The sequence below is a fragment of the Dunckerocampus dactyliophorus genome, chromosome 2, assembly GCF_027744805.1.
Source record: "Dunckerocampus dactyliophorus isolate RoL2022-P2 chromosome 2, RoL_Ddac_1.1, whole genome shotgun sequence".
NCBI lineage: Eukaryota > Metazoa > Chordata > Actinopteri > Syngnathiformes > Syngnathidae > Dunckerocampus > Dunckerocampus dactyliophorus.
In genome coordinates, this window is record NC_072820.1 from 46257266 (window position 1) to 46282255 (window position 24990).

The following is a 24990-nucleotide window of genomic DNA, read 5'->3' on the forward strand; positions in this document are numbered from 1 at the left end:
TGGAGTGAAACTGAACTAGGTCACCCTCTGCGCCGCTGCGATATTCAGCTGTGCCCCTGTCCAAACTGTTTAAGCTTAACCGTAATGTTATGCTGACAAGGGTCCTGTGTATGTGTGTGTGTGTGTGTTTCCCTCCCTCAGGACGTGGAGGAGAGTCTGGAACAGACCCGGAAGATGAACCTGTACTGCCACTTTGCCCACGGCCTGGGGGAGGCCAGGTACATGGCTGTGGAGTCCTGGAGCAGCCTCAATAAAATCCTGCTGGAAGTACTGGACAGCTACAATGAGGTCAACGCCACGCTCAATCTGGTGCTGTTTGAAGATGCCATGGCTCACATGTGAGTGGACAATTTCAAACCCCAGGGACAATGTAGGAGAGTAAAGAAAAGGTCCAGGTAAAAGTGGTTCTGCCACCTGCATTAAAATGTGCACACAGTGATTTTCTATTCAGTGCAAAGTAAGCTTCTTTATCGTCGTCGTGGGCAAGACACCACAATAACCGCAGCAGCTCTGTTAGATAACACTATAAAATATCCAATGAAAATCGAACTAAATAATGCTGAAATATACGCAAGTCGAAGAAAACTATGTCAACAAACTGCCTTAGGTTAAAAAATCCTTCATTATCATGTGTTCTCTTGTTGTCTCTGGCCAAAGTCACAAGTAAATGTCGACAGCCGCTTATGTTGATGTGACTGCGGCAGTCCGAGGGCCATCGACATAAATAGATTCCACCAGAGGTGTGGACTCAAATCAGGCTTGACTAGCATTTTTGATGACTTTTGACTCGACTTGACAATAACATCAAATACTTGCAATTTGACTTTGACGTTGATGACTTGGGACTTGAATCGGACTTTAGTCTGATGACTCGAAAATACTTGAGATTTTCAGTGAACATGTTGAGTCCCCATTCAAAGTATTCAGCTAACATGATCATTTTTATGTCATTCCCAGCAAGGCAGCGTATTTTTCAGAAGAACCTGCCTCAATGAATGCATCTACTTGTATTAACGTCCAATTAGGTTTAAAAATGTGCATTACATGAATCCTGAATGCTAAGTCTTGTAACACTGGTCTTATTTTATGTACAAAACAATTCAAAATGCATCCATTGTATTTGTCAAATTGAATAGATTGTTATATTGTTAAAATGGCATTTTATTTGGTACTTATTGTTGCTTAGGACTTGTAACGACACAAAGTCCAAGCCTATGACTTAGCACTTGATTCGACCTGTCTTATCTTGACTTGGGACTTGTCTCGAGACTTGCACAACACTGACTTGCTGCCACCTCTGGGTTCCACTGTACAAACTACAGTACAATGTCACTCATTAGAGCACAGATCTCCACCGAGGCCAAACAGACTTAGCCCAATTGTATACCGAGATTCTGCACATTCCGAGTGTCCTGGTAAGTCATGACCACAGCTTGATACCTCGGTTTTAAAGTCACGGTTTGGTTCATTTTGGGTACAGTAAGATAACACAATGCAAAACACAAAATGTGTCTGGTGTCAAGGGGTTGGGGAAAACGGGGGACTTCCAACTTTTATGTCATGTCACCATGTGCACCTTCCCATCAGTGGGGGGCATTTAGAAAAGTGGTAAAATGGCTAGGAATTTACGCTCACAGAGTTGACATCACCTTGAAGAGCAAGGGTGTCCAAAATGCAGCTCAGGGGCCATTTTTGTTCACTATTTGGAGGTGGTCTCACAACTTCAAATTCCTGAATAGCCAGGAATTTGCTGTACTGTACTTTTTTTTCCCAACATATTGTGCTGGAGGAACCCCAAGTACCAGCGGTGCACTGGGACAAAGAATTGGTTCTGGGCTTTTTGGTTCAGACTGGCCCCACTTCATCCCCCATTATGAGCCTCTTATTGTGCAGGATTGGGAACGAACCTATACCTTCTGCCTTGACAAGGATCAATATGAACCACCACACCAACAGAGACTGACAATGGAGTGGGTGAATTCTGCCATTCTAATATTACCCGGCCCGGGAGGTGTCGTTTCCGTAGTTAACCAAGGCAAGGTGCAGCAATCAGTAAATATTGGCCCATTATTGATCTGTCGGGAAAACCCCCGGTACGTCTAGTCTATCTCTGCCCAGCACTGTTTCTTTATCAATAGTAAAAGGATAGACAATCATCGGCATTTTACCCGTGCTATACAACTCAGCTCAGCAAAGCCATTTTTTTTTTTTTTTTAGAAAAAGACAATTCACTGTTCTTGTTGTTACAGGATGTTATTTTGAAGCCGCCTGACCCAGGGCTTAAAATGTTAAATTTGATGTTTTCCAAGCCAAGCCAAAGTTGTATCATGTCTGTGCTTGTATATGTGAATGACTGATGATGATAGAGGGAGCAAACGCTCTGTAAGCCAAGAGAACGAGCGATAATGTCCCATTGTTGCTTTGCACTTTGCTGTTTGCCTCATGAGTCTGGTGGCCTTTACAGCATGCCTCCTCCTTACCGTTTATCATCCACTTCTACCCATCCCTGACTGTGACTGTCTGCACCTCCACATGCAGCTGCCGTATAAATCGAATCCTGGAGTCTCCGCGGGGTAACGCACTGTTGGTTGGAGTAGGCGGCAGTGGCAAGCAGAGTCTGACCCGACTGGCTGCCTTCATCTCCAATCTAGAGGTTTTCCAGATCACCTTAAGGAAAGGATATGGCATTGCTGACCTCAAAGTAAGCACCCAACAGCACAACACAGGAAGTCACGATGGAGGTCCCCAGTTCCTACATGAAGTGTGTTTATGTCTCCCCATCTTTTCAAATGGAGACATAATCCTTTCAGTATGGAAACACTGTGCTTGTTATTCACATGGCGTCCTTGCCGTGACAACCTAACAATGTTTCGCCCCGTTGCTGCAAAATCTCATTATGTGTGTCACTCACCCACTCCGTGTCTTTCTCTCACCCAGAGTGACCTGGCTTCGCTCTACATCAAAGCTGGCGTGAAGAATATTGGCACCGTGTTCCTAATGACTGATGCCCAAGTGGCAGACGAGAGGTTCCTCGTTCTGGTCAATGATCTGTTGGCATCGGGTAACAGCAGGCTTCACTAATTACTGTCTGTCAGGTTTTGTAGGAGAGAAAAGCTTTATCGTCGCCACAGCCAACAGATAACTGTGCTGCCATTTCATCCACAACCGTCCATACTTACTTTGGGGAATGGCCAGCAAACATTTAAAGGAGCCTAAACATTTTGAACTTTTCATATTATGTTAAAATGCAGTATTCTTGTTCTACGTGATGTGAATGTGGAAGAGGTTGGTGTGTTTTTCAGTTGTCCCTGGTTTGCTCTTTATGCTACTCCACGATCTCTATTGAATTTCTTGCATCACAGCGTTAGGAAGTCCATGTACGTATGGCAACTTGCCGCATGCCCAGTATCGTTTCTCACTTTTTCTTGAAAATGGCAGCCAGAGAGTGTTTTTTCTGTGGTGAAAATCAGGTATCCAAACTGGAATAAGGCAGCAACGGGAAGACAGCACAGATTTTTCAATATCAATCCAATTACAGTGTTACAGTATTACTGATAACGATTAGCATGTTACCGGTTGAGGGGGACATGTCTCTATGCAGCTCCGAGCTCTGAGAGGTGGCGGGAGATGGGGGCGGGGGGCTGGAGCCGACCCATGACCCCTGACCATTCACAACAGAGTAGAAACGGCCGGGGGAGGTGGCTGCAGAACAAGAGAAGAAAAATGCAGATTTGCCCTGTACACAACCTTGAGATTTATGGAGTATTTTATTAGAAGAAACTGACTATAGTGCAGCAATGGGATCCAATATCATTTTAAAAGCCCCTGAATTGAATGAGAGGGCCCCTTTAAAGTGGGAGATTATGTTTTCATTGCCATTGGGTGTTGTGTGTTCCATTTTCCGGATTCATTTGAATATCTATGAAAAGGTCATTTATTTTAGTAGTTCAGTTCAAAAGGTGACACTCTCATACTGTATTCACTAAAGACTGATATATTATTTCCTTGTTTTCATTTGTATAATTTTAATGACTATAGCTAACTAATAAAAACCCTAAATTCTTGTCAAAAAGTTCTAGTCAATAGTATGCACTCTAATGACCAAATGAACCGCAAAAGCTTCCTGAGCCTTTAATTAGGCTCATAGTCTGAATTGAACTCCTGAAATTAAATACCTTTTGTATGCCATTCTAATTGATTGAAATGCACCCGTATTTATCCACTTCTTTGACGTATTTGAGAACAAGCACAAGTTGCGTGCTTTCTCTGCGTTTAAAGCTTTTGAGTAGGGGTGTACGATAATTATCCGACAGATAATTATCGGGCTGATATCAGGTTATTAGAACATCATACCGATAAATCCGATAACATTAAAAAAAGCTCAGATAATTAAAAAAAAACGCTCCAATGAGACGAGATTACCCTGTGCGGGTGAGCAAGCACTCCTTTTTTCTCTTGCCTGTTACGTTAAAGGCCTGCGTAGCTCACTTGTAAACAAACATTGACTTAAATGCTCTGCGACGAGGGGGAAAAAAAAACACATAGAGCACTCAAAAACCCTTATCAGCCACCTGACACGCCAGCGCCGCAGCACGACGCTTCAAAAGTGCAGGTTTGCTAAAAACCTCCGTGGCATCACACCAGCTGGTCGGAGCGTGTGCCTGAATACAGTGCATATCGCTGGGCCACACCAGGTGGCTCCTCCAGCTCTATACTCCGGTTCTCTTGAGCTCCGTAGCGGCACACCGGCTGCTCGGAGCATGTGTCCGAATATGGTGCACTTTGTTGGGCCACAGCAGGTGGCTCCCTCCACTTTATGCTCTGGTTCTCCTGATGGTACTGACAAATCAACAGGTACTGTTGATCAAATCCAAATGAGTTCAAGTCCTTCTTACCTTCAGTTGTGCACAAACTGTAGTTAATTCTAAATTTAAAAAAGTAGATATAAAAAAAGAGAAGCAGAAACTTATTGGTACCGGTTTGAAAAGACACACGTGCATCTCTACTTTTAAGCTTTAAAGTGGGAGTTTAGGTTGTCATTGCCATTTGATTATCACCTGTTTGTTAACCCGCAAGCATCCATGGTGACACACGTGTCAGCAAGACTTTAAATGTGTTGTGCTTTACTTGAACTCATTTAGTCTCTAAGTGAGGTATAGGAAATATTTTGGAGCGGTTGTCATTTGATTATCCCAGCATGTGGCTTCCCCAAAATGACAGCGTGTCTGGTAAACACTAGCTAATGTCCGAAAGATTTTTTTTTTTTTTTACTTAAAAACTCTGATGCATTGGTATGGTGCCAAATATTACAATTCAACTAACAACAAGACAAAACAAGCTAGGAAAATATTGCTATTGGGCTTTCAGCCTTAAAGTTGCTATGGAAAGGCTGACTGACGTATTTGTCACAATAGCAAAAATGCTAATAAGACACTCAATAAATGTCACTGAGTCAACGATTTTCAGTGAATATATGTCCTTTGCTTCAATTCAAAGTACATTTGTGGTGCTCAGCACAGAAAAGTGTCAAATAAGGAATGCCTTCACCATGAACATCCAGTATATGTAGCATCTTCATCTTTGACATGAGTTAGTGGGGCTGTCAGTCGATTAATATATTTAATCGTGATTATTCACAATCGATGTTCGAACCACAATGCAGCCACCGACGACCGTCTCATTCTCTTCTCATTCAAGGGGAGATTCCGGACCTGTTCCCAGATGATGAGGTGGAGAACATCATTGCCAGCATGAGGCCAGAGGTGCGCAGCTCAGGATTGATGGATACAAGAGAAACCTGCTGGAAGTTCTTCATCGACCGCATTCGCAGACAGCTCAAGGTGAACCCATCAGATACAGTACACGCGCATGTATAGTGCAAAGAGCTGTGTGTTCTGTTCCTGTGAATTTCACAACTAATGATCCAGAGAAAGTTGTTCTTCGTGGCTCTCCTCAGGGGGGAGAAAGTTTGCCATTAATTTGTTTCTCAGAAGTGCACCTCCGTTTGATCCTCATCTCCTCCTAATATAGCCACAGTGTGCTGCTTCTCACCTCACACCTCATTGGTGATGCCAGGATACACAACATTGTCATAGTTAGATAAACATCTGGCTTTAAGATGAAGCTCTCCCCAGACAATTTCCTCTTAATGACCTTTCAGAATGCTGTGGGAGGCGATGGACTGTCATAAATCACGGATACGAGTGGAATCAGGCACAGTTCAGCTGTAGATAATTTCACAAACGTTTAACTGTTTTGTTCCCCCTTGGTACTCAGGGATTCCAGGGGGTGTTAAATATCCTGACATTATTACCATATATAGCCCCATTACCATCCATATCCATGTCCCTGCCTCTCCCAGCCCCGTGGATTCCTAAAGAATGAATAAATAAAGAATATGTAGGTGGAAGAATAGGTAGCCGCGCGACATTGGAATCGACAGTGATAATTATGTGGACTCGTTATTGAGACCTTGCAACGCTCCTTCCAGTGCCGTTCATTCATTTTCTATGCCACTTGTCCTCACTAGAGTCACGGGAGCCTATCCCAGCTGACTTCGGGCGAGAGGCGCCAGCCAAAGGCAACAACCATCCACGCTCACATGCATACCTATGGACAATTTAGAGTCTCCAGTTAACCTAACGTGCATGTTTTTGGAATATGTGAGTACCCGGAGAAGATCCACTAGGATCTTCCACGGGAAGATTCACTGGTTCACATCGAGCCACGGGCAAGCACATTCGCAGAGTCTCTGCCATTTAGGGGGAAAATTTGAGTTGCATCGTATTTTACCTCATTTTATCGATTAAATTCGGTCTTGATGCATTTTAACAAAAAATACAAACACAAATAATTACCTTTTATAACTTTCGGTTTAGTCAATGCAAAGGACTGGGGGTAGGACCGTGTAGGTACCATACAGCAATAAGGCAAGCATGGCTACTGTATAGCCGATGAAATCCAACTTTGATAAAACAAACTTGATTAACTCCACTCGCCTAACAGATGCCACAGCCTACTTTATCTGTAAAGCCTTGCATCTTGACGGAGAACGAGGGTTTTCACTACATGCTTACACACTACATTGCATGTTAAAATTGCCCTTCCCAGCTCACTAAATCGACAATATAAATCACATTAACCGTGGATGGTTGGACGTCCTACTTGAAAATTGTTTACAGTATACTAGTTATACGGTTAGGAGTTGAATCTGTTTCCTTGCATTAGTACTTGAATGCTATGATAGTTCTCAGCACAATGGAAGGCGTCATGAGGAAAGGTCTATTTACTTTTGTATAAGGCCTCATACGCTGCACAATTCTTCCCCATTTGTCACCTGCTGGATTTGAAAACATTTTCGGGAACGTTCGGTAGAAATGCACCACACAGATTACCAGGAAATATTTTCCAAGTTCCCGGGCTGATGGTACAAAAACATGGTCAGGAAATGAGCCGACTGGGGAGCCGTCCTCCTCCGTCGTTTAATGCGCCAGACTACTAGAATGTCTTAGCTCCGTGATGTTGCTACAAATACTTTATTGTTACAGTCCAATTTTTGTTGAGAAGTGCTAATCAGTTGCAGGTTCCTGAATTATGTACAGTGTGTGTGTGTGTGTGTGTGTGTGTGTGTGTGTGTGTGTGTGCATATGAATGAATGGATGGTAGGTGGCTCTGTGTTTCTCTCCGGTTGGTAGTAAAATGAGGGTTCGCAGCAGGAAGTTCCCAGCTGTGGTGAACTTCACAGCCATCGTCTGGTTCCATGAATGGCCGCTGGAGGCGCTGGAGTCGGTCAGCCTCAGGTTCCTGCAGGATGTGGACAATATTGAAGTGAGGGATGCTCATATTTGAATGTGCATAAACTGGTGCTTTACCACTCAAACTTTGCATTCACGCAGTTCTGTACTTGTGTACTTCCCGCAGCCCCAAGTGAAGGAGTCTGTCAGTAAATTCATGGCATACGTCCACATGACTGTCAATCAGACGTCGAAGGAGTGCCTGGCTGCTGAGCGGCGCTACAACTACACCACGCCCAAGTCTTTCCTCGAACAGATAAAACTGTATCGTAGTCTGCTGGGCCAGAAGAGTAAAGACCTCAGGAGCAAGATAGAGCGGCTGGAGAATGGCCTGCAGAAGCTCAGCTGCACTTCTGCTCAGGTACAATCTTTACACCTCTGGGGCCTGGGGTAGGATTTTCCGCTTTGACGCACTTTTGTGTTTACCTTTTACACCTCAGAGAAAAACTGCACAGTTTTTGGAATGTTGCCCATCTTCCACAATTTCTATGTGAGACATGAACACACACGTCCTTCTCTTTTGTGTGCATTCTAAAGATAACAGGACACACCCAAGACCGCTATTAAAACACCTCCAAAAACCTCCAACAAGGATTTAAGGTTTTATATCCATGCCGTGACCAATGCAGTAACGGGTACATTCATGATAACATGTGATACAGTATTTTGCTGTATTTTGGTCATTTTAAGCATTCCCGGAACTTCCTTCCTGGGCGCATTGATTTCACATAGCAACACAGAAACAAACTCCTACAACTAACGCTAACTTATCCAAACTCAAAAACAAATACGCAGCAGCAGTAGTGGCAGCTCCAATTTGTAGTGTTGCCTTTCAGTAGTGGCCTGAGGCATTGTGAGTGCGGCGCGCTGAGCAAGTGTGCGGTGAAGCTAGTCGCTAGCCGGCTAGTAGCGGCGAGTTGTCACTACGCCATTAATGTAGTTCTTTGCCGTAACAATGTTAATGACAAAGAAGGCCGCTAATGAGGGACAACTGCAGGGGTCCAATACGCCGCCCAGCTCAGGGAGTGTCAGCATCTGAAAAGGCCAACAGACGTAGCGTAAGCAACAACACAAATGAAGAAAACACAAAAACCAGTAAAACACTGACCTGTGTCACTGAAGAGTGTGACAGTAGCTTGGTTAATATGCAAGTCGCATTATGTAAATGGGGCATTGTTAGCATTTTTGGTGGAATAGGTACGTCCATTACGTGCATTCTTAGCTGCCACTTTTTAACTGTTTTTGTATCTTTAGAAAGCACAGGAAAGAGAAAGACGTGTGTTCATGTCTCACAGGATTGTGGATGATAAGAAAAAAAAGTAGTTTTCCTTTAAAGAAATGTTTATTTTGCTTTGGTTAGTTTCCGTTTTGTAAATACAGCCTCACATGTGTGACAGTACAGTTGGTTTTTATTTGTATTTGTTGTCATTTTGACAGTGTATTAACACAGTGAACCAAAAATCACTCAAAAACCTAAAATTCCAGTCTGGAACATTTTGGTTTTTACATACAGTATATTGAACTAGTCTAGTAATCCATCCATCCATTTTATATGGCGGTTCGTCCACCTCAGTCGTCCCACTCCACTTCACGGATTGAACACCACCTCCTCACTCACTATCACGTTTTTTTCTAAAGTTAATGAATTAATAAATGATTGACTGTGGTATATTATTAGTCCAAACATACGGAAAGACAAGTCATACACAAGGTGTCAGTAATGTTACACTGAAGAGATATCACCAGGGATGAAACCCAACGTCTGCTGACGTCTATGCCTTCCAGACTTCAGGCTGTCATGGACTGCAAAGGATTTGCAACCAAGTATTAAAAAAGGGAAAGTATGGGTGTTAATTTGTCCCATTACTTTTGCTACATTAAAAATTGGGAAGCACATTTACAAAGTGTTGGAATTCCTACACCGTTCACCTGATTTGGATGTAAATACCCTCAAATTAAAGCTGAAAGCACATCTTGTTAGTTTCATTTCAGATGCATCGTGGTGGTCTCTCGTGTCCCAGTGTTTGTGGACCTGACTATTTCATAATTGAAAGCCCTACCCCTAATAATTCAAAGTCACAATAAAGACGTGTCATGTCCACACAGAAGATGATAAAGTGTAAATGTGACCATGAGGGGAAGAAAGGCATGCTGTCATATGAATAAAATAGACTATTTAATGCATAGGCATGCTCTGAGTGAAAGGTGTCCTTAAATGACTCTGTTGTGAACTTGACGTACCATTCATTGGGGTAACACTGCATATCCTAGACATTTAATGGCCAGAAAAATTGTGTTTTTGTTATTTTTTTTTATGTTTATGATCTCAGAGTCTTTGCAGAGCAAAATGAATAATGCAACACACCGTGCCGTGGTAAAACACGCCTCATGAAAGTGAACTCTGTTAGCCAATAGCTTAGCTGCACATGCTGTTCTTCTTACCTTGCATCCTGCATCGAAACATCACACACATAAAGGGACGTAACTGAGAGTTGAGCGCAGACACATATTTGTTAATGCAGGAGCCTTCTCATTAGAGAGCAGACTGTTTGGAGCAGCAAGCCACCATTAATACACGCTGTGTCTGCTGGCACATCCATCCTACTGTAAGTACTGTTACTTAACATTCAGCGCAGCTCACCAAGGGCTTCTGTGGTCATAACAAACAAGGGCCAGTGGGGTTAAAAACAACAGTAAAGGACTGCAGGACGTGATGTGCTGAGTGCATGATTCATCCACTCCCCAGCGGACACATTATTTTTGTGTTTACCCCTACATTTGTTTGCAGGTTTTGTCTTTAGCTTTGGGTGGTTTAGTCTTCAGCAGGGTTTTTTGTAATTAATGCATTCATTAACCAACAATTCTGGCATGACTATAATGGGATAATTAGTAATAACGCTACTAGACGGTGTGATAATACTACAGGTTTGTACGATTCACTCATTGTCAGAGAAGTGCAGAGAAGTTATGTAGCAATACTGTATTGTTGTGTCTCAAATAGGCATTTGCTTCCTCTTCACTTGTTTTTAATTGTGAAGGTTGAACGGAGCCTGAATGGGTATTTTAGGAACAAGGGTAAATATTTTTAGGGAATTTTGTGACCTGCAAGTTGCACAGAATAGTAATTTAAATACTCAAGTGATACAACTACAATTATAACAGTACCAAATTCACCAATATGAAATAAAATTCACAATAAATTTCCCTAAACTTCCCAAACTTTTCAAATGCTGCGGCGCTGGCATTTGAGTGGCTGTTTCTTTTTTCCCTCCCTCCTCTTCGCGGAGCATTTGGGTAGCGCGCAAAGTGTCTTCCTCCTAATGTGAATGTTTGTTTAATGTTTGTTTAAAAGTGAGGTCAGGCGAAGTTACGAAAGGCCATTAATGTCACAAGCAGGAGAAAAAAGGAGCGCTTGATTTGCTCACATGCATGGCACTGGTAATCTCCCCTCATTGGCGCGTTTTTTTAAATTATCGGTTATCTGAGCTATTTTTAATGTTATCGGATTTATCGGTAACACCTTATATCAGCCCGATAATTATCGGCCTGATAATTATCGTGCACCCCGAGTCCATTCATTCCGCTGTTTAAGTGAATACAATCCGCACAATCTGAGCAAAAATTGATACACAAATCTGATGTTAGACGACCGTTGCCACGGTGTTTGAATGATGTTGAAATGAAGTTATTTGCACGACATTACTCGCACAATATCGGCTGAAAGCACTTGTTGCAGGTGGTTGAGTCTGCATCTTTTGAGGTGAAGTACAACCAAACGTTGGAGTGTTTCGGCCTAGTTCTGGCTAGATGCTCACCGTCATCTGTGTATGTGAAAAACTAACATCAACCGTAACACCATCAGTTGACTCCACGATTAGGTAGCGGTAGCTTGGCCAAATTTTTGCTTCATTTGAGTGCCACCAACTGTTTTTAGGTCTGGTTACTGCTGTTTACATCGGCACTGGTACAGGTTTAGTATTATTACCCATCCCTAGAGGCAAGCCTTCAAAATGAGTCACCTCAAACTCAGGAACACAACAAACTGACACAGAAGCAACAAACTGGCAACATCAGAGGAAAGTAGGCAGTCGGGGAGGCATGGAGACAATTGAGACCATGTGTGACACTTTGAATAGTAATGAGGTAATCAAGGAAACAGGAAAAAGGAATTGAGACGTAAGGGCACGCCCAAGTTACCAAACAAACACACAAAAAACAGACACAATATACAGAACCAAACAGGACAGCATTCAGTACAACAGTAAATGATAAAGATAAGTAATAATCAGTTTAAGGACATAGCTGAACTTAGCTGTAGTAATGGGTGAGTACTGACAATGAACTCACAAGAATGAAGAGTAATGAGTGTTGTGGTGATTAGACGCAGAATTTTGTACACAGTGGTTCAAAACTCTTCCTTGTATTTTGCAAACATCAACTGTTTGCATCGTTTCTTGAAACCGCTCATCTTGGTGCTTTGAGTTCCCTACTCAATCCCTTCCATGATTTGATTCCACAAACAATGCCAGTATTTACGTGGAGTTTCGGTCTCCGCTCTGCCGTCGGAGTGTTGTATCCAAGTAGACTCCACCTAACCCCGATTCTGTTTCTCGGGTTGTACGCCCCGTAGCACTTACCCATTGCCCCTTGGTTTAAGGAGAATTGGGACGTCACTTGATTCTTGTGAAGGTGTAAAACCCACGGGTAAGGAGTAAGATAAGGGGTAAGGGATAGAATTGGGATTCATCCTAAATGCTCGTGAGGAAAACTACTAGCAGAGGTACCCTGCGATTGACTGTACACCAGTCGGGAGCAGAGGTGTTACGGTGCAAGTATTCGGAATCTGAGTTTTCGGTACATTGGGTTCGTTTGAGGGGCGTACTAATTTCCCACACGGTACACATTAAAAGTGAGGGACAGGAAGTGTGCTTCGCATCACCAGTCCGCTCCGATAGGGCTCCAGCTCCTGCCGTGTTAAATTTCAACAATATGATTATTAAGGTTGCCAAACGGTGCACATCAATGGCGTAGAGCTGCTCAGCTTTATCTGAAAGAGCCCAATCAAGTGTGCCTTAGTGTGATCCAGTCCCAAATTTGATGTGATTAGATAATGTCGGTGTTACTTACCAAGTGCCCATTGAGTATAGCTGTCACCGGCAGTGAAAGGAAAGCAGCTGCTTTATGCTCGATAAAACTGGGGAGCAGCTTGAACTGTATAGTGCACAAACAACACGGAGCATGCTCACATGTATTGAATATCACCCATGTCATCCACCAATTAGTTGGGCGTTCTTGCCAATGTGATCCCCACCTCCCATCGTTGTTTCCCTCCCGCCTATTCATCATGTTGATGGCTCACTCTGTGCTCTTCTAATGTTCGACTGAAACCACTGCACGGTACTGTCACAGCCTGAAAAGGCTGCCTTGCCTGCAGCCTGAATTCCTGTCTTTTAATTAGCTGAAAGATGAGCAAGAAAAACAGTCTGTTTTTATTTTCCCTGTGCAGCATTTTGATGGAGTCAGATGGTAATGCAGCCCTATTTGTCAAAGAGTTATGACGACTTTGTAACTGCTTTAATTTCTCTTTACGGATATGTCCTTGGTCTGAGCAAGTATGTGTGTGTGTGTGTGTGTGTGTGTGTTTCTGTTAGTGCTCTGATAGCAGGTCTAATCTAGGTCTAAAATCTATCAGTTTATTCCAGATACACATGCCATTCATCCTGTTCTTTCCCTTTATCTTCTTGGACAGAATAAGATTTATGCTAGTATAAGCCGAAAGGTCACATGCATGGTGCCTGGCCAAATCCTGCAGGGCACAAAATGTTATCCGCAAAGGGCGAGGCTCCTTTGTGAAGCTCAATTGTTTGCCTTTCCTAAACTGCCAAATCGTCTTTGTCGCATTGGGGATTTGAGTATATATGCAGGTTTTAGACTGTGGTTTTGGTTGGTCATTATGACTAAGGACCCAGCAATGATACAGACATGGTTGCTCTTAATACCCATGGTTTTTAAGGGATAAAACATCATTCATACAGCTTTTTCCAACGAACCTGTTCCATGAGATATTTCTTCCATTTGAATTCCAAATTACCTTAAAAGTTTCTATTTAAAAATCTTAGGATGACCCAATCTTGGAAAACCATACCTCACTAGGGGTGTCACGACACCCAACTCACAAGATCAGATGATGCACTAGATTGGGTCCACGAGAACGAGACGAGATTTTAACAATTTTAAGAAAACTGTCTTAAAACTGAAAAAATACTGGATAAACAAATGTTTTAATTGAACCAAGTCGCAAAACAATCCAGGTGCGTATTGTCCCACAAACTGACGCAAAACAATCTTATTGTCAACATTTTTTTCGACCAAATAAACCACTGATGATCTAATAATAATGATGCATGGTGCGAGAAACACTTCCTGTCTTTCACTTTTATTGTTCACCCCTACTTGATAAGTATAGCGACCACGTCGCTAAATTGTCAAAACAGATCTCTCCTACGTAAGAGGTGTTTTGTGAAGCGGAGTTGGTCACCACAATATCATTATTAATGAAGCAAGACACCCACTTAACCCTTTATCTTCCAATACATTGTCACCGATACACCTGACTTTCATTTTTGCTACTAACTTGGACTATTAGTAACTTCCACCGGTGATCACCGATACTTGTAAAGTTGGCACTCAGCCAAATATAACAGGCATATATAGAACTGCTCAGTGTTAAGGGTGTAGACAAGTCCAAACATCTACATGTTTTGATCTGACAAATCTTAAGTAAGTTTGACCAAAATATAATAATAATCGACTGGATTTCATATAGCGCTTTTTAAGGTACCCAAAGCACTTCATGGTGAAGTGATCCACTTCTCAGTCACACACTGATGGTGGTATCTACATCTGTAGCTTGGGGTAGGCTGACACTTGACCTCGCAGGGACACGACAACAGTAAATGCGTGAATGGAGCAAGGATCAAACCGCCAACCTTCCAGTTTCTAGACAACCTGCTCTACCTCTTGATCCACTGCCACCCGATGTAAATTTACTGCAGCTTCTGCTTGGACATTAACACGGCAGCAGCTGTTTGATTGAAAGAAACAGCCACATGCCACTCATTGACGCTGGGAACACCCAGGTAGGTTGGGTTGTATGGTGTGCGTAAAGCACTTATCGTGCAGCTCCAATAATACCTTGCGCACTGCCGCTTCCATATTACGTTTATTATCCTCCATAATAGCAATGCCATAGTTCATAAGCTGACTGGCTTCAGGTTGCCCTGTTCTCGCGAGACAGCTTTTCCCCAAACGAGAAATACTGTCACGTTTTAATCTCACACCTCTTATAGCTCACTACAACTTCTGAATGGAACTGTGATGGTCCCGGTAGGGTTTTGGACACAAAACAGTAGTACAAAACATTTGCAAAATAAGCAGTGAACAAAGTACAAACCAAAAACTGCAGGAGCTTTTAATATTTCAATCAAAATCATTCTTAACAACTCATAGCAATCACATTATTGACTAATTAGTTGTTATGCCCGTTTATACGCGCCGAAGTCTGATGAGACAATTGGGTGTTTCATAAACAGCCATAAAAACATGAGATATTGTCCATGACAAAACTGGATCCAACGTTTACGTCCAGTGTACATTCCATGCACATAATTGGCACCAAAACATACATTAATAAAAACATTGCCTTTACGGTAATCACGACAGACACAATTACGTGTTATCGTTGGAATGACAACATAACCCAGCGCTCTTATCTGCCACCGGGACTTAAAGCAGCTGTAGCAATTTGCTGTAGTTATTCTAACAGCAAACACAGTGTCATCTATAATGAACATGAACAAAGTTATTTTCATTCATGAGCATTGTTGGCTTCTGTTTGCGATACCTAAATTACTTTTTTGGCGCCACATTTCCAGCTAACTGTAGCTTGTATTATAAGTTGTGTCGTTCCTGGATATTATGTTCAAGTTTAAATGCATTCTCCAAAGAAAAAGTACATTGCTGAGATTCAGAGGGGGTGGTTACCGCAAAGACACTGCTTTGGCCTCCTTGACTGAAAAAATTCATAGTCGAAGTGTTCAAGGGTGCCACAGGTCAGTTGTATCTTCCTCCCGAAGAAGCTCATATTCACTTGACAGCGCTGTTGCTGATATCCCAACACCAAGCACACTGCAGCCACACCCCAAGTGATGCTGCCCAGTTTGACCAGTCCCTCTTCCATGGCCCTGCACACACCAACAGGTAGACTTGCAAAGACTGCATCCAGAAAGGGAACATGTTCCGGTCACATGTGGCCTAACAGGGTCTGCAAAGCCCACCTCTGCATGAACGCAGAGCGTAAGTGCTGTGTTAGGTGCCATGAAGCACAGTCCTAATGTTGTAATGACGTTGATTTGATGTTGTTTCTTTGTTTTTGGTTTTTCCACTTAGCAAGCAAGGAACCATATATAGTCACAGTGTTTACATGCGCCAACGCTCTTTGGTTTTTCATTTTCAAGTATTTCAATACACAAAAGCAGTGTTATATTATCCATTTTGTTCCCTTATGGTACCAAAATTGATACCGCTCCACTCCTAACTGGTGTTTAAATTAACTAGACACGGTACAATAAAAATCTTAAGATTCAGTTTAAGCTGCTCTTGCTTATTCATACGCAGCTCGATAGTCTCGGTTGTAGTAGCCGCTAATATCCACCACCTGACCTTCCCCCTTTTCCCATTTCACTGTCTTGACAGGTTGATGACCTCAAGGCCAAGTTGGCCGCTCAAGAAGTGGAACTCAAGCAGAAGAACGAGGATGCCGACAATCTGATCCAGGCAAGAACATTGGCTTGCGCTGCTTTAGCATGTCGGCAAAATAGCACATATACATGTTGATACATTTGCATTTGCAGAACTTCTTTCTGTGTCGAGCTGGCTCGATTACATTCTTACATTCCTCAGTGCAAAGAGGGTGCTTGTTGTCAGCGAAATGAAAGACTGAAAATGAGTGTGTGATCATCCACTGCTGATTTTGTAAGTTTAAGATATGAACAGTCCGGAAAAAAACCAAGATCAAATAGTTATGAATTAATTTGTATTTGACTGGAAGAAATTAGGATTTGATCCCCTACCAACCAGCAAGTATTCTGACAGACAGAAGGACACATCGAGACACAAAGAGATCACTGTGGGCACGATAATTGGGAAATTAAAAATAGCAGTCAATTATTGCCCCCACTCTGGAGCTCCATGCAAGATTTCACATGATGGAGTAAGGATGATTGTGAGAAAGGTGAGGGGCCAGCCCAGAACAAAGGAGGAGCTGGTTAATGATGTCAAGGGAGTTGGGAGCACAGTCACCAAGAAAAGCATTAGTAAGACACTTTGCTGTAATGGATTGAGATCTTGCAGCGCCTGCAAGCCTATTAGAGGTTTGACAGTGAGCACCTGAATGACTCAGGCAGGATTTGGAAGAATGTGGTGTGGTCACATGAGACCCAAAATACAGCTTTTTGGAATGAAGTGGACTTGACGTTCTTGGAGGTAGAGAAATGGTGAATATGAGGCCACCAACACCATCTCTACTCTCAACCACGGAGGCGGAAACATTCTGCTTTGAGGATGTTTCTTTGACCAAAATCCCTCCTGGGTTGTGGTGACCAACTACAAGAAACATCTGACCTCTGTGCTTGCCAGTAAGGGTTTCTCCACCAAGTACGAAGCCATGTTTTGCATTGGGGACAAATACTTACAGTATAACCTTCATCCATCCAGGTGTAGCAGTGTCAGTACACTACGAAGTGCAGTAAGTGCAAAGTCACTTTTGCATTAGGATCAAATATATTTCCCTCAGTCAAATACAAATTCATTTATAACATTTATACAATGTTTATTGGTTATTTTTTTTTACATCATATCTCTTTGTTACAATAAATCTATCATCAAATGATTGACTGTTAATAACATTACAAGGAGTAAACGTACAAAATCAGCTCAAGGTTGAATACTTATTTTACCTTCTGTAGTTTCACAAGTCACCTGGTGACACTTTTCATTTCCAGCTATGTGGATTTCCTGTTTTTGAAAGTTTTTTGCCACCTTGTGCTTGCCCTAGGTTCCCAAAGTGGGGTGCGCATACCCCCAGGGGTACATCAATTGTCACAGGGGGTACGTGAATAAAAGTGAAACACAATTAGCGCCACTCACAATGAGTAGCAGGAAGGAGATAGAGCATGAAGTTGTTCATTGCTCTGTGTGTATCATCCATCCATCCATCCATCTTCTATGCCGCTTATCCTCATTAGGGTCACGGGTATGCTGGAGCCTATCCCAGCTGACTTCGGGCGAGAGGCGGGGTACACCCTGGACTGGTCGCCAGCCAATGGCAGGGCACATATAGACAAACAACCATTCACTCTCACATTCATACCTATGGACAATTTAGAGTCGCTAGTTAACCTAACATGCATGTTTTTGGAATGTGGGAGGAAACCGGAGTACCCGCAGAAAACCCACACACACACGGGGAGAACATGTAAACTCCACACAGACACAGAGATGCCCAACGGACCAACATGCTAACCACTCGGCCACCATGCGGCCCTTGTGTGTATCATATGAACAAATAAGTAAGTTTGATGATTATGTTGTGCACTCAAGAGTGTTTAATCTTGAAGATTGCATTCATGTTGGTGTTCCAATCCCCGCACGACGCAGCGGTGAAAACCTGTCACTGCGAGTGGGGGTTCTCCCCGAAAGAGAGTCTTTATCACTGTATCACTCGTTGGTATTTTTGTAATTCGGATAATGCTTTATCATGATCGTTAGACTTTCCTCTTGGTATGAAATTAATATGCAGACTTAAACCACGGCTGTCGTGAGTGGACAAAAAAGTGAAGTTCAAATTCTGGAATAAAAGACATGTAGGATGATTGTGAAACTTTATCAAAGTTTGACCATGCAGAATACACTAAGTCCCCAACTAACGAACACAATTGGTTCCAGACAACCATTCTTAAGTCGAATCGTTCTTAAGTAGGGGAAAAGGTAATATTACAATGATATAGGTACTACATGTACGTGTATACATATACAGTATATGCGTATGTATGTAAATATGAGTTTGGATGCAGTAGTAATATTAAATGAGGATAATTAATGAAAAAAACAACAATAATGATATAATAATACGTAATGATAAATGTTATTTACCTTTGAAGAGGAGTGGTCGAGCATACGTCGTTGTGGAGGAGTTGGAGGAGATATTGAAAAAAAGGACAAATGGTTGTCGTCGTTAGACTCTTCTAAAAGAGGTAGTGTTCTGTGGGTGGTGTAGAATTAAGCAGGCCTGTTAACTCTTCATAAACTTAAATCACACGCTCTGTCTGGGTTGTATCATCCAGCTAAAACCTAGCTTTCCTAGCTTTACCGGAAGCTTTCTCTGCCCAGCGTCTGTGGGTCTCATTAGCTCTAAGGCTGCCTCTTAGTCCCATTAGCAGTGTCACAGTGCCCTCTACTGGTCAAGCATGTACAGTAGCAGTATACACACTGATTCCTAAGCACTACAAGGCAAAATAAAATAAAATATAAATCAGTCGGCTTGTGTTCGTATCGGCGAGTGTTCGCTAGTCGGGTGTCCGTAAGTTGATGTTTCAGATCATCAATCAAATTTAAATGTTAATGATAACATAACTGAAGAAAAAATGCAGTTTTTCAATTAAGCTTTTTATTAAGGGAGGAAAAAAAACAAAAACATACATGGCTGGATGAAAAAGTGATTGCCCCCCCTGTTAAAACATAACCAAGATGAATTGAGATCTGTCAGTCTGGAAAAGTTTATAGAAACATTTCTAAACCTTTTCGGACTCCAGCGAGCCACAGTGACAGCCATCCTTCACAAATGGCGAAAACATGTGGTGAACTTTCCCAGGAGTGGCCGACCAACCAAAATGACCCCAAGAGCGCAGCGACGACTCATCCAAGAGGTCACAAAAGACCCCACAAAGACATCCAAAGAACTGCAGACCTCACTTGCCTCAGTTAAGGTCAGTGTTCATGACTCCACCATAAGAAAGACACTGGGCAAAAACAGCCTGCATGGCAGAGTTGGAAGACCAAAACCACTGCTGAACAAAAAGAACATTAAGGCGTGTCTCAATTTTGCCAGAAAACATCTTGATGATCCCCAAGACCTTCCTGACGAGACAAAAGTTGAACTTTTTGGAAGGTGTGTTTCCCATTATATCTGACAGATTTCAGAAAAAGAACATCATACCAACAGTAAAATATGGTGGTGGTAGTGTGATGGTCTGGGGATGTTTTGCTGCTTCAGGAAGACTTGCTGTGATAAATGGAACCACGAATTCTGGTTAAAAAAATCCTGAAGGAGAATGTCCGGCCATCTGTTGGTGACCTCAAGCTGAAACCAACTTGGGTTCTGCAGCAGGACAATGATCCAAAACACACCAGCAAGTCCACCTCTGAATTGCTGAAGAAAAACAAAATGAAGACTTTGGAGTGGCCTAGTCAAAGTCCTGACCTGAATCCTATTGAGATGCTGTGGCATGACCTTAAAAAGGCGCTTCATGCTGGAAAACCCTCCAATGTGGCTGAATGACAACAATTCTGCAAAGATGAGTGGGCCAAAATTCCTCCACAGCGCTGTAAGAGACTCATTGCAAGTTATCACAAACGCTTGATTGCAGTTGTTGCTGCTAAGGTGGCCCAACCAGTTATCAGGTTTACTTGGCAATCACTTTTTCACACAGGACCATGTACTTGTAGGTTTGGATTTTTTCTCCCTTATTTAAAAACTGCATTTTGTGTTCAGTTGTGTTGTCATTGACTAACGTTTCAATGATTTTGATGATCTAAAACATTCAAGTGTAGCAAACGTGCAAAAAAAAAAGAAATCACCAGGAAACACTTTTTCACATCACTGTAGAAAGTAATCATACTACATACTGTAGCTTTTATTCCAGTCGAATGTTGGCATCTTTCCGTTTGAATGGCTTGAATTTTAACTTCACTTTTTTTGTCCACTCACAATGGCTACGGTTTAAGTCTGCATATTAATTTAACACCAAACTGAAGGGGAAAGTTTAACAATCATGATAAAGCAGTATTCAAAATCCAAAATACATACACCCAATGACAAAGCCTCATTTTCAGGGGAATCTCGTGCGTGCGGATTTTGGAACACTAATATAAATGAAATCTTAAAGATCAAACACTGTTCGTGCACAAAATAATCACCAAACTTACTTATTTGTTCATTTGATGCACACAGAGCAAAACACTTCATGCTCTGTCTCCTTTCTGCTCCGTTCTCCTCGCGTCGTGAGGCGTTCAGCGACACTCATAATTGTGTCAGGCGCTATTTTTTTCATTTTTATTCATGTACCCCCATCACAACTGACAAACTCCTGGTGGCAATCGTACCCAACTTGGGAAGCTAGGTTTTAGGGGACAGTTTTCATCTGCAGCGCTGAGACGCTGTCTCTTCATGGCACGATCTTCTCCAGCAGTTATCTGCTGCTGTGTGTTGGACGGACGGCACTTTATGTCTTGACAAAGTCAAAGACATAGACAAAGACAAAGCCAGCGAATAGCATAGACAAGAATGTGAGGTGCATTCACAGACGTTGGGCCGTTACATAATTATTTAAGTTCTTATTTTTAAAGACCCGCAACACACTTTTGGGTCCTGATCCACCAGTTCAGAACCTCTGCTCTATACAACAAGTATACACGATATTATGACCACATGGTCTGCTCTAATGAGATCCAAAACAAGAGCTGTACCAAAAATGATTTATCTTTGGGAAGTTTTGCTGTTTGCTGCACAGTTTTGCTGACACAGCCAGAAAGCTATTAAATTGAGCAATATGTTTATTATTGTGGCTTTAGATTGCAGCGGTGTAGAAGTACACAGTATCATAGTGAGAGATGAGAAGCATATGAAATAAATGAGATTACATTGTATGACAGTCATTATGTTGTGGTCGGTCAGTGTATATAGTGTCTATTGAAAACTGAGACGCCACGTTAAAAAGACGCATGAAAAAAATCAATGCTATAAAAAGTGTGAGCCATAAATGCAATGTGTTGGCCCCAGGTGGTTGGAATAGAAACCGAGAAGGTGTCCAAGGAGAAAGCGGTGGCTGATGAGGAAGAGCAAAAAGTGGCGACCATTGCCGTTGTGGTCAGTGGCAAACAAAAAGACTGTGAAGAGGATCTGGCCAAGGCTGAACCGGCTCTCACTGCAGCACAGGATGCACTCAACACTCTCAATAAAGTGCGTCACATCCTTCCATTCATTTGCTCTTTCATACGCTTGCGTGTGCTTTTTCATATTTCATTTTCCGGCTTTAGTGAAATGGGTTATGTCCACACAGGCCTTTAAATGTGAGATTAAAGATTATTGAATCTTATCTTTTCTAAAGAATGTCTTCTCTGTGCTCTGCTGGCATTTTAGTTCATCCCCTGAGCCTCATCCAGCTTTTTGTGCCTCCTCTGGGATTTAAACAAAAAAAAAAAAAAACACTCTTTACATTTAAAAGGTTCTCTCCGTTCAAACATGCAGAACAGACAGTTCAATCACTGCTCTCTGAAGCTCTCTAAAAATGTCCTAGTTAGAATTCTCTGCTGTCTCCTCAAAGTTAGTGCAGGTTCATCTTTTTTTTTCCCTTTCTTTTCCTAAGCAGACCACTGAGCTTTGCAAGCATTCAAACCATTCCTGGCTCTTAATTATGCACCGCTTCCCTCTATTTTTCCTCATTCCAGAACAACCTGACAGAGTTAAAATCATTCGGCTCTCCGGTGGCAGCGGTCACCAATGTCACGGCGGCCGTCATGGTCTTAATGGCGCCCGGTGGTAAAGTCCCCAAGGATCGCAGCTGGAAGGCTGCAAAGGTTATGATGGCAAAAGTGGACACATTCCTAGATTCCCTCGTACGTTTCAAAAAGGAGAACATCCCTGAGACGTGTCTGAAAGCTATCCAGCCATACTTGCAGGTGAGTTTTATTTTTCATTGATGTTTTGGCTTAGCCAATTTTGAGTAAAGCAAACTGTGCAAACTAATAAATGTTTCAGATCATCAAACTAATTTAAATATTAGTCAATGACAACACAACTGAACACCAAATACAGTTTTTAAATGAAACTTTTTCGAAAAAAAATCCCAACCAACATGGTCCTGTGTGAAAAAGTGATTGCCCCCTAAACCTAATAACTGGTTGGGCCCCCCTTAGCAGCAACAACTGCAATCAAGCGTTTGTGATAACTTGCAATGAGTCTCTTACAGCGCTGTGGAGGAATTTTGGCCCACTCATCTTTGCAGAATTGTTGTCATTCAGCCACATTGGAGGGTTTTCCAGCATGAAGCGCCTTTTTAAGGTCATGCCACAGCATCTCAATAGGATTCAGGTCAGGACTTTGACTAGGCCACTCCAAAGTCTTCATTTTGTTTTTCTTCAGCCATTCAGAGGTGGACTTGCTGGTGTGTTTTCAATCATTGTCCTGCTGCAGAACCCAAGTTGGTTTCAGCTTGAGGTCACCAACAGATGTTTGGACATTCTCCTTCAGGATTTTTTGGTAGACAGCAGAATTCATGGTTCCATTTATCACAGCAAGTCTTCCAGGTCCTGAAGCAGCAAAACAGCACCAGACCATCACACTACCACCACCATATTTTACTGTTGGTATGATGTTTTTGTTTTTTTTCTGAAATGTGGCAGATGTAATGGGACAAACACCTTCCAGAAAGTTCAACTTTTGTCTCATCAGACCACAGAGTATTTTCCCAAAGGTCTTGGTGATCATCAAGATGTTTCCTGGCAAGATTTAGATGAGCCTTTATGTTATTTTTGTTCAGCCTCGTTTTAGGCCTTGTAAGTCTGCCATGCAGGCCATTTTTGCCCAGTGTCTTTCTTATGGTAGAGTCATGAACACTGACCTTAACTGAAGCAAGCGAGGCCTTGCAGTTCTTTGGATGTTCTTGTGGGGTCTTTTGTGACTTCTAGCATGAGTTGTCACTGCGCTCTTGGGGTCATTTTGGTTGGAAAGGTTCACCACTGTTCCATGTTTTCGCCATTTGTGGATAATGGCTCTCACTATGGTTTGCTGAAGTCCCAAAGCTTTTGACGTGGCTTTAGACATTGGGGGTGCCAATCACTTTTTCACACAGGGCCATGTAGGGTTTTTTTTCTCCCTTAATAATCGAAGGTTTCATTTAAAAAGTTAATTTTGTGTTCAGTTGTGTTGTCATTGACTAATATTTACATTTGTTTGACAAACATCCAAAAAAGTAAGAAATCAGGACGGGGGCAAACACTTTCTCTCATCACTGTAATCCGCATGTAAAGGTGACTACAGGGATGCTATTTCACATTTGGAAGGCTCTGATGTTAAAAACTATATTTAGAAGGTTGTAAACAAATTTTGTATGCTGTAACCCCCCAAAAAATCATTTACATATAAGGAATTAGTTAACTGCAATAGACGAGGGATGAGCACTGATTGCATGACCATTGTTACAAAGGGTGCCCGATTCAAGCAAAAATAGAAACCACATGAAAAACATGAGACAAACAACACTGCAGACCAATGTCGAAACATACTCTAACCAAATACATTTTTCCCATAAGAAATCATGTAAATCCAATTAATCCGTTCCAGAAAGCCAAACATGTTAACACAAAACACATTTTTTATAGTTTTACAATTATAGTTTTACATGCAGAAAGCAATTGGAAATGCATAGAAATGATGAATGAAAGGGATAAATGAACATTTATGGACCTTTGTGTTTTGCCATGAGTTATTTCTTGAATTCAATAGTGTTTTTCACCAAGTGTCTTTGCTTTTCTTTTGATCACGGCTGCAAAATAACCAAAAACGGAGTCAAAGAAAGTTGCAAGAAATAACTCATAGCAAAAATTAAAGTGGGTGTCATCTCGCTGCAGCATTGTGTCTTTGGCAACAATTGCATCTTCAATGAAAGTGAAAGTAACCTTCAATGTTCCTTTTTGTTCTTTCATACGTAAAACTATACTTGTAAAACTATAATAACTTGTTTTAAGACTTAACTGTGAAAGAACTGAGAAAAGAGCCACAGTGCTGATGATAGACGGGCGATGGAGCTGACTTCTGGTTCCTGTTTCTATGTATTAGCAAGCTAACAGGCTGCTAACAAGG

At 42.1% G+C, this 24990-nt stretch overlaps 1 protein-coding gene across 4 annotated transcripts in view; it reads left to right on the top strand.

The window, feature by feature from the left end:
- Positions 1–24990, top strand: part of LOC129173221 (dynein axonemal heavy chain 9-like) — a 262968-nt gene that overhangs the window by 144511 nt on the left and 93467 nt on the right. For all 4 annotated transcript variants that reach the window (XR_008567198.1, XM_054763939.1, XM_054763948.1 and 1 more), the window contains 9 exons: positions 142–338; positions 2539–2701; positions 2938–3061; positions 5698–5840; positions 7666–7827; positions 7921–8154; positions 16548–16628; positions 21910–22089; positions 22578–22808. Coding sequence is in view for 3 of the 4 variants with exons in the window: in XM_054763939.1 (XP_054619914.1) it covers positions 142–338; positions 2539–2701; positions 2938–3061; positions 5698–5840; positions 7666–7827; positions 7921–8154; positions 16548–16628; positions 21910–22089; positions 22578–22808 (1515 nt within the window). In the remaining variant the exon portion in view is untranslated. The remainder of the gene's footprint in view (positions 1–141; positions 339–2538; positions 2702–2937; positions 3062–5697; positions 5841–7665; positions 7828–7920; positions 8155–16547; positions 16629–21909; positions 22090–22577; positions 22809–24990) is intronic.